The 10,647-nt window shown below is 37.9% G+C and overlaps 1 protein-coding gene across 1 annotated transcript; it reads left to right on the top strand.

The window, feature by feature from the left end:
• The first annotated feature begins 2,837 nt into the window (after window positions 1–2,837).
• LOC149028528 (putative inactive patatin-like protein 9) lies at window positions 2,838–5,302 on the top strand. The gene is made up of 2 exons (XM_089137399.1): window positions 2,838–4,198; window positions 4,299–5,302. The coding sequence occupies exons 1-2, from the start codon at window positions 3,260–3,262 to the stop codon at window positions 4,530–4,532; spliced, it is 1,173 nt and encodes a 390-aa protein (XP_088993525.1). The 5' UTR covers window positions 2,838–3,259; the 3' UTR covers window positions 4,533–5,302.
• The last annotated feature ends 5,345 nt before the right edge of the window (window positions 5,303–10,647 follow it).

Below are 10,647 nucleotides of genomic sequence, written 5' to 3'. Positions count from 1 at the left end.
ATCTGTAATTTCATCCTAAAAAAACATTTATGGAGTCATAGTTCAAATGTTTAACGCTTTTAGGGTCTGTTTGGTTACATGAGTCTGGAGATTTCAAATATCTAGAGATTCCAAATCTATAGATTTCAAATCCATGGAGTTATAATTAATTTATAAAATTAGATGTTTGGTTGTGGAATGAAATCTGTGGATTCATCCTAAAAAACTATTTGATCGACGTGATTTTTGTGAATGTGCAAATGTATAGCTTTTTTGAAATCTCTGGATTTCACCCCTTACCCATTGTCGGATTCCGTTTTAGTGTAAAAGGTGAATCTCTAGATTTCGTGAATCTTGAGATTTTTACAACCAAACGGGTATAATTCTCGGATTCATGAATCCAGAGATTTATCCAGAGGATTTGAAATCTCTGGATTCATGTAACCAAACAGGCCCTTATAGTAGGGATGAAATCTCTGGATTTCACCTCATACCCATAAATCTACAGATTCACGTTTTTAGTGTAAAAAGGTGAATCTCTAGATTCACACAACCAAATGGATATAAATCTCCCATTTGTGAATCTAGAGATTTGAAATCTTTGGATTCATGTAACCAAATAAGCCCTTAGGTTTTCACACAATTTTTTGAATTTGATGTTCATCCGGATTAGCTAGTGCGTACCTCAATTCAGGGAAACTTTATATAATTAATATAAGCGAAGATTCACCCCTAGCCCGAGGAGATTTGAACTCTGATCCCTACATGAAAGCATAGGTCTGTTGACTGTTGCCAACTGAATCGCCTCTCAGAGTTAAATTTTTACATAATTTGGTTCCAATTATTAGAAGATTTTTTATTTATTTATTTATTTTTAATAATCAAACCCAATTATTAAAAGATCCAGTACTCACATTACGAGCCTTGTTCATCTGTGCCCACAGACCCGTAAGCCCTCGAGGCAAGGCGAAAAGGAAGAGATGCTCTGGCTTTCTTTGGTCTTGAACTCCTCCCCGCTCGAGAATGAATGTGTAAATATATACATATCATAAAGCAACACTAGAAAGGGAGGAAGGAGCTGTATTCTCTGGGACACTAATGGAACTTTTATTGCTACACAATGCAACCATGGTTTTGGAACTTTTGCTTCTTTGATAGAACTTTTTGTTGTGAGAGATGACCTACTTCTTGCACTCTCTTTAGGAATATCTCACATACAAGTGAACTCTAATTGTCTACCAGTCGTTTTGGCTCTCCAAGGCTTTAGCTCTTCTTTAGATTGGTCTAGTCTTAGTTTAGTTTCTGAAATTTTTAAGATTGTCATAGACTTTGATGTGGTTCTGTTTAATTTTGTTCCTAGGACTAGCAATGTTTTTGTTGATTTTCTTGCTAGGGAGCACATTGTCTTTCCTTCTCTCAATCTTGGTGGAATATCCCACCTTTATTTATGGTTTATGTCTCTTTGTTGGCGTCCAGATTTCCTGGCTTACACTCTTTTACTTAATGATATAACTTTTATTTGTTGACCAAAAAAAATATATATATACATATCACATAAAATCCAATGTGATATTAATACTTTTTTTTTTGGGATAATAATGCGATATTAATACACGGACTCTTAAAGTGATAGCAAAACGCAGATTCACTAGAAATCTTTTGCACTTCTATATGTGTACCCTTAGGGCTTTGGCCATGCCGGTACGACAAAATATGCATTAGAAAGGTCAATCCCTCCCCTACGACACCAAAAAAACCGGGCCAAACTTCTAAGCCAAGCCCGCCCGCAAAAGGAGTCAGCTGTCTGCGCGAGTCACCTTCTTCTAGGCTTCGCTGGACGACACGGCATTCTCGTTCAAATATAGGCCGGCCGTACTTGTGATGGTTAGTTATAACTTTATATGAACCCAATGCGCTATTAATTATTTTACTGGAAAAAAATGCCCTTCTAATTAAATAAATTATATTTTAATTTAGAAAAAAATTTATTGTGGGCAAATTCTTTCCAAATTTCATATAAAAAAATCATTTGTTAAGGGTTTTAAATTCTTGAAAGAAATTGCATTGAATTAAAGGGCTGACTAAGCTACCTAACACACTATGTCCAAGTAAACACAATTGGAGTTAAGATCTGTTACTCTTAGGGGAGAAAGGCGGACATATTTGGAGCTTGTATAGGATGTGGACTCCACATTATAGGAGTTACGTCTCACATTTCAAAGGGGAGACCTACATCCTATGTATGATTCGGATACATTCTCCTCCTTTGGGATTAACGTGTCAAGACTCTTTCCCCCAAAAACAATATATATGTCAAGACTCAACAAAATATAAATGTAATAACAACTTCAATCAATTCATAACCTCATGACATGGATAACCCGATGGGTTGAACCAGGTTCTACTGCAGTAACCTGAAGGCAGCTATGCTAATAGCAGTCCTCGTAAAAGGAAAATTGATGGCAAAACAAGTTGGAAATGCGAAACATTTCTGTCTTTAATTTGTTTTTGGTCAAATCTGTTTTCTTAATTATTTTTGTCTTCAAAGCCAAACAGACCCTTATTATAGTTAAATTAAATTTTCCCCGTGTGGAATAGGAAACCCATCTCATTTCTCGGTCTGTGGAAAATGTCGCGCCGAGCCGATCAAGAAGCCGAATCTCTCGCCTCTGACAGCCAATCAGACAGACGTAGGGGTACACGTGTGCGAGACATAGGGAACCACATACACGTGCTGCTGAGTAAAAAGTGAAACTGTAACAAATAGGAAATAGCCATAGTAAAAGTAGACTAAGCATAAGTAAATAATAAAGCATAAAAGGTTAGAGAGCCGAACAAACCGAAGCGAGAGACGGGGAATCGTCTATATAACGAAACCACGCGTTGTCTCATGCTTGGTCTTCACACATCGCGCGGCACGCTCACAGGTACCACCACACCAACAACGCTATCTCTCACTCATTTGGGACACACAGGCCATGAGAGTGAGTGAAGTACTGAGAGGGGCTCAGAACTCAGAAGAAACTGGGAATGAGAGTAACTAGTGCAATCTACTCACATTGTTTGTTGAAGAGGAGGACAGGACGACGGAGTTGCAATTCCCACCATTAATGCTTCTCAGAAAGAAAGTGTGATCTTTCCTCTTTTTCACGGATTAATTCCTTCTCAAACCTGAGAGTATCATCGACAGCTTCTGCATCTTTGTTTCAACAACCGAAGCCAAAGAATCTGTTACTTTGCTTTCTGTTCTGTTGCTTCCGTAAAGGCAAAGCGTAGAGAAATGGAGCTTAGCAAGATAACGCAGGAGATCTTCTCGAGACTGGAGCAGAAATGGCTATCGCATTGTGAAGATAAGAAAACTAGAATTCTCAGCATTGACGGTGGTGGCACAAAAGGCTTTGCAGCTGGAGCGGCTTTAATCCATCTAGAAGATCAGATCCAAGCCAAAACTGGAGATTCACAATCTCGAATAGTCGATTTCTTCGACCTTCTCGCCGGAACAGGGATCGGTGCCATTTACGCCGCAATGCTGACAGCAGACGCCGGTGACGGCCGTCCGTTGTTCACCGCCAGAGAAGCAGTTACATTTTTGCAGAAAAGACATTCGGAGATGTTCAAGGTCACGCATGAAGGGTTTCTCCGTCGACGGCGCAGGTTTTCGAGTAAGAGCATTGATAAAGTCTTGAAAGAGGCTCTAAGCAGTGAAGACGGTAAGGTGTTGACATTGAAGGACACTTGCAAGCCTCTCCTTGTTCCTTGCTACGATCTGAACAGCTCTGCACCTTTCGTCTTCTCCCGTGCCGATGCTTCGGAGGCACCGAGCTTCGATTTCGAACTGTGGAAGGTATGTCGTGCCACGTCAGCCACTCCAGGCTCGTTCAAACCTTTTCACCTGACTTCCATTGACGGCAAAACGTCGTGTCTGGCTGTTGACGGAGGTCTCGTTATGAACAACCCCACTGCAGCTGCCGTCACTCACGCTTTACATAACAAAAGAGATTTCCCTTCCGTAAACTGCGTTCAAGACTTGCTCGTTCTATCACTAGGTAACGGCCCTTTGAGTGGTCCGTCACCGTCACAACGGCGACAACTGCAGCGTAACGGAGATTGCTCGACGCCGTTAGTCGTTGACATTGTCCTTGACGGCGTCTCGGAAACCGTCGACCAAATGCTCGGGAACGCTTTTTGTTGGAACCGTAAAGACTACGTGAGAATCCAGGTACAGTAAAATTTGCTCATCTATTTTCATTTTCACAACCAGAGGAAAAATCCTCTGTTTTTTTTCTTTTTGGCGGTTGCTAACGGCGTTAACTTTCCAGGCCAACGGTTTGGTTACGGAAGATATGGAGCCGAGTCCGACGATGGATGGGGTGCTGAAAGAGAGAGGCGTGGAGTCGTTACCGTTTGGAGGGAAGCGGTTACTGACGGAGAGTAACGGAGAGAGAATCGAGAGGTTCGTGCAACGCCTTGTTGCTTCCTCAGGAAGGAGTAGTAGTCTACCACCAAGCCCTTGTAAGGAATCAGCCGTTAGTCCTCTGGCTAAAGGCCGTTAGTGTCTCGTCTTTCCTGGTTAATCATGCTTCTGGTTTTAACCCCAGGTTTGACCACCGTTCTCCCCAGTTAAGTGTTGTTTAATAAGAATAAGAAAAAGTGTTTAATCTAATCATAATCCTAATCCTAATCCTACTCCAAGGTTGGAGCCGATATAGGTAAGCATCGTGCGGTTTTGATATATACGGATCTTCATATCGTATCGTATCGCACCTAATATCGTCATAAAGAATCGCAATTTACCAATTCTAAATACGTTCGGGACTAAATTCATTAGATATCCATAATTATAAGATCTACCCATTTAGAGTTTTAGTTAATGAATAGAGTGTATGATTCCAGGAATTGAGTGTAGATTTCTTGTCGATTCAGACCAAAACAGGTGTTAAGTTACGAAATTGATGCACAACATCTACAGCGAATGGTTTGATATTTCTATTTGGATTAAAATTTTGATCATTAATTGTACAGTAGCCCCTCCAATTGATTCAGTGTTGAAACTTCTGAACTAGTTCTGAAGTCGTGAAAATGCCATTAAAGCTTGGGCTTTAAAAGAGTTTAGAAACTTTCCAGTTTCATGACGTAGACCAAATAATTGAATGTTTGTCACCATTATTAGGACCCAAAGATGACAGTGGATGATCGAATATACTAGTAACGAGGATATGTCATATGTATACCTTTCTGGCTTCTGCTTTCATCTTCGCAAAATTCCAGAGTGAAACCATATCATTCATATGGAATGGTGCCGTAGTGGCAACAATTTTTGTCATTCTGTACTGGGCATCAAGCATAGCCATTGGTTTCTTCACCTGCAGCAGATTCAGAATTTCATACGTACATATGTGTTGTCCTTGTCGTCCCTGATGGTACTTTGGGTCTTTGTCATTGCTAATTTTTGAGAATTAAAATAAATATGCAAGTATTTTTCATTTTTGTACATTCACCCCCTTTAAATTAAAAAGAAAAAGGAAATTCATTCCAAAGGGGAATTCTCAAACTATTGAAAATACTAACATTCTTGAAGCAAAGGTGAGGAATGAGGCCAATAGGTCTTACCTTCAATCTACTTGGTCCTCTAGGCTAGAGAATTAGTCAACCCTGTTGGCATATCTAGAAACATAATTAAACAAATTTGCAATTTAAACATAATTAAAGGAAAGATTAAGGATATTTTTTGAGTATGAGAGTATTTTATTTAAGATGACTTAAGAGTGAGTCTATTATATAATTACATTAGTTTTTTGCTATTCTACGCTCAAATTCCCTCTTCCTTTATCAACAAGACTATTATTCCATGAGTGCTGGCAAATTGAGTTGATCTATCTACAAATTTTAAGACTAGAAGCAAAGCGTGACATTAAATATAAATAATATAAGCTAAGACTATTTGAATTAAAACATGTCTTCCTGCAACAAAATTTGGCCATAAAATAGTTTGGTTACCAAGTGAAGCCATTGGCATTTCCTTTAATGTGTATAATGAACGAAGGTGATTTATATGTATGGGAGAAACATTCTTGTTGGGATGTACATCATTGAAAATTTTATTTCTTGACCAGGAAGACCAAGAAAATTAACAAATCGAACGACTACTTTGTTTGTTAGAAGATCTTCAGGATTGGCCCCAAAAGGTACACAACCTAGTAGGGTTAGATTAGTAATTTTCTATTCTTTTATTTTGTTGGTAGAACAATTTTTTATTCTACAAGTAAGGAAGTAACTCTGGAAATGTAATGCCGTCTGCAATGGTCGAACCCAAGACCTCTTTTGGAAGCATGAATCTTTACCACTCAACCAACCCTGCATTAACACTGTCAGTGTTGTTTTCTGTCTTCTATCTATGGCCGTCCAATGAATGTCCATGATTAGTTGATTTTTTTTTTCTTCTTCTTTCTTTGGTAATAATGAATGCATCAAATGTATATATGTAGTGGAAGAAAAACGAAAAATCCCCTTTGGATCCTATCCCAGTGGTACATGTGGACCCATTCAATCAGCACATTAAAAATTGATGCACATTTATCTCTTTGGTTGATTTTAACGCATGAATTAATGTGAAGGTATCTACCTCCAGCTGGTTATGCTTGGAGGTTTTTTAATGAAGTTTATCATTTCCATTTGGAAAAAAAAAACCCGTTAATTTGCTGCATTTATTTAAAAATTGAGGATGGGAAATTCTGATTTTCCTCTTTTGGTAACAATAATTTTCAGGGACGAAACATGAATATTGTGCATTAAATGTGTAGTATCTACAGTCAAAAGTCAAGATCCAAATTACAATTGAAATTTTCATCTCAATAGTCCATTTCTCGCAGATAGTTGAAAGTGAAATGAACGCACAAGATTTTGATCTCGACTGTTATTGTGCACATTTAATGGAAAACACTAAAATTTAACCCCAAATTGCATCAATTCCCATGAGTTGATTCCCATTTGGCCATTGCAAGTGCAACTTGCACAGAGCTTGCCAGAAAGTGGGTGTCGGTTGTGTGAAACAAAAGCTGCACTCAGAAGGACGCATCAAAATCAGAACTTTTGTCTCGTTTGGGTGAAAAGCACAAAAAGGATTTCTTCAAAAAAGATTCCATCTTTTGTGGTAAAAAGCTGAAAGGTACGAAATTATATGTACTAAAATTGATAAAACGAATTTCACTTAAACTTGCTAATGCAGAGCTGTTCTAATGGGAAACCAACATCTCTTAGTGAATATTAATATTCTTGAGGCATATTAATATTCTCATCCCCCGATTTAGTCACAAATACACGCTCTCTTTGAATATATCAAAGCTGAAGTACTCGAGCATAATTAAACTGACCGGAATTGAGCAATCAAGAATGTAAGTGAGAAATAAATGAATAAATGAATTACGCATTTCTTTTCTTTCCTTGGCTACCAAACACAACCTCCCCTTTTCAAGGCTTTACCAAAAAATGCTCATGTTTGTATATGAGGCCCTCCCCATGAATGGGGATTCCACTTTCTTCGGTATACTTTAAATTAGAAAGCTAAAGTGATAGAAACATTTGGTATGATTTGTGATCCTTATTTTCCATTAAAATAAGTTGATTCAAACATACATTCATAAATAGATCAAAGGCTATTTAGGATTTATTACCATAAAGTGTTAATTTTTGTTTATGTAGGCACCTTTAAAGAACACGTGTATAATTACTATTTATGTAGCAGAAGAAAGATAAAATTATCAAAAATTAGAACAAACTCCCGTTTCCACTTTAATAATATTTTAAGAATATTAAAACTAACCTAAACCAATAAAAAGAATCGAAAACTAAAATTAAAGCAAAATATATTTTACAAGATAAACCAAAATCAACTCAAAGCCAAATTAGTGATACATAATACATATTCACTGGGTACCAAACTTATTTTCTTGTTATATGATATGTTAAATCTAGAAGTAAATAAAGAAAAATTGTTTATCACTCATAACTTATTATCATAATTGATTATGCAGGCTTATCCAAATAAAAATAAAAATTACACATATATAGGTCATTAATATATAAATATATAAATATATATTGATGCCTTTGCATCTCAATTTTTTTTTTTGGTAAGAGAGAATTTCATTAAACAAATGGCAAACCGCCACCTAAGCAACCTAATTACAAAGATCAATGAGCTAGGGAGAGGAAATAGGCCAAAGCGTCTTGTTTGCCAAAGACACGGCCATCCTTGCTAGAGAATGAGCAACTGAATTAGCCTCCCTAGAAATAAACCTAATCACCAAATCCTCCCGAAGAGAGCAAATATGTTGTATGTCTTCAATGAGTGGGCCCACTTCAAGAAATGGGGGATTTCCTGATTAATCATGCGAGCAAGAGATATATTGTCTGTCTCAACAATTACCTCTCGAAAACCACCTGCCAACACAGCTAACAAACCTTCTAAAACAACAATAGCCTCGTCCACAAAAACTTGATTGAGACTGACATGGAACTGATAGAGCCAGGATAGGGGCACCAGTAGAATCACGAACAATGCAACCACATCCCCACGAGATTCGTTGAAGCCAAGAGAAATCACAGTTCAATTTCAGCTGACCCACAGGAGGGGAAGTCCAATACTGACATCTCAATCTAGTTGCAGAAGGCATAGGAGACCTCTTGATTTGAGCATTATTAAACTTTGCATGAGCCTTCAGGGCTTTATCCACAACTATACCTGGATCCCAATTATTACCCCTGAAAATCATTTCATTGCGAGCAAGCCAGATAGACCAACAAACCATAAAAGCCAACCCCAACAAATCCTCCTTTACCGAGCTATTAGGTAGAGTAAGTAATCGCCACCCATTTAGAAGAGCTGGTAAATTTGCTAAATTATTCCCTCTAACAACTGCATCCAAATTACATCCAAACTAAATTGCTCTCGCAAATGGGCAATCAAATAGCATGTGATCAGTTGTTTCACAATCACACCCATATCTTTTACAGCCGGGGTCCACCTTGATTTGTCGCCGTAGAAGATTATCTGCAGTAGGAATACCTTGATTTGCTGCTTTCCAAACAAACGCTTTCACCTTTGGTAGGCATTTGCATCTCAATTGACACTCTAGATATAAGGCCGCGTTTGCCTACATGGAAGTCTTGCCCCAAACTCCAAAGTTTCCTATCATATCGAGGCTCCAGCCAGTTTAGTTAGCCGGCTTTGAATTAACCAGCTCAAGCGAGTGGCTCCAAGCGGACGTGGTTTTTTTACCACCTGGGGCCAGCAAGATTGGGGAAGGGAACATCTCAGGGTGACCCTTGGAAATGCACCTTTCTGTGGGACCCACTCAAACCCCACTCTTCGCCTAACTCGGCCTGTTTGTCCCAAACTCCTCTGTGACCCCACAAAGAGTAAACTAATCAGCAAAATTATTTTGAGATTAGGGTTCTCTCTATCTATCTTTTAATAAATATGGTCACGGGAGTTAATTAAAACCATATTTTAATTCATAGTAGTAGATTAGTAGTGGTCTTACTAGTTAAACCTAAACTAATTAAAAAAGCTTAATTACCACAACCACCACCATGGTTAGGGTTAAAAAATATAAAAAAATGAAGAAGAAAAACCCTAGATCCTATTCTAGAAAACTTCCAAGACCTTATAATAACAACCACTATGGTTAAAACACTATAGATTCGATCTTTAGACTAGAAACTTTAATTCAAGACCTTATGATAATTAATTAATAATTTTCAACGTGATTAACGGGTAAAGTTGATCAAAAAGCTTTTCTATAGGATCTCCTTTATTTTTTTATAGACTTTTTATCACATCTTTCTCTATCTGCTGGCCTTCTGGGTGTCTAGCTCTTTAGCTAGATAAGAGAGGGGGGGGGGGGTTTGTTCTTCTTTTTGTTAAAGCAGATGGAAGGCTATATATATATATATATATCCCTATTACGCCATGTAGTAATAGTAAAGCCATCAACTTTTCTAAGTGGGTCTCAAATGATTTAATTACTCTTGGTTGGATCAATATGGAACTTGAAGACTTAACCTTTAGGGATGACATTTGGTTGAGTAAAGAAGTAGCTTGGAAAGAGTATTACATGTGATTACTTCAGTTCAGTGAGGGAGATTAAAAAGAGTAGTGTGACCACTTTAGTTTGGTGAGAGAGAGATTAAAAAGAGCCCTGTGACCAATTCACTTCAGTGATCAGAGATATTAATAAGAGCACAGTGACCACTTCAGTTGAGAAAGAGATTAGAAAAACAGAATATGGGTATTTCACTTCAGTGGGGGTGGTTGGCCACCCAAGATAAGCACGAGAGAGAGAGAGAGAGAGAGAGAGAGAGAGAGAGAGAGTTGATTAAGGGTAGCATTAGATGAGTCAAAATGTGCTTGAAGTGTACTTGGTGGGTGGCTAAGTAAAGAATCCATTTGATTAGTAAAGACTTAAGAGGCACGAAACAGAAACACCCAATTTGATTAAGACTCACTCCATTTTATCAGCTAAGAATCAGATTATATTCCCACCAACTTAAGCATATAGAGGTGGTCCTCTAGTCTTTTATCAGCAACCAGCACTCTTTGATCCAATCAAGTTTTCTTGAGCTTTAGGAATCCAAGCTAATATTAATTAATTGCATTGAGCAAAAATA

Source organism: Hakea prostrata, chromosome 1, assembly GCF_041222555.1.
Source record: "Hakea prostrata isolate BN-2017 chromosome 1, UWA_Hpros_2, whole genome shotgun sequence".
Classification (NCBI taxonomy): Eukaryota; Viridiplantae; Streptophyta; class Magnoliopsida; order Proteales; family Proteaceae; genus Hakea; species Hakea prostrata.
The sequence above is the reverse complement of the archived record's forward strand: the minus strand, read 5'-3'. Positions and strand labels throughout refer to the sequence as shown.

What these genes read in the sequence shown, in the direction of transcription:
- LOC149028528 (XM_089137399.1), top strand. Translation starts at nt 3,260, where the DNA reads ATGGAGCTTAGCAAGATAACGCAGGAGATCTTCTCGAGACTGGAGCAG. An exon ending in AAGACTACGTGAGAATCCAG is followed by an intron (nt 4,199 to 4,298) that starts GTACAGTAAAAT and finishes TTAACTTTCCAG; the next exon opens with GCCAACGGTTTGGTTACGGA.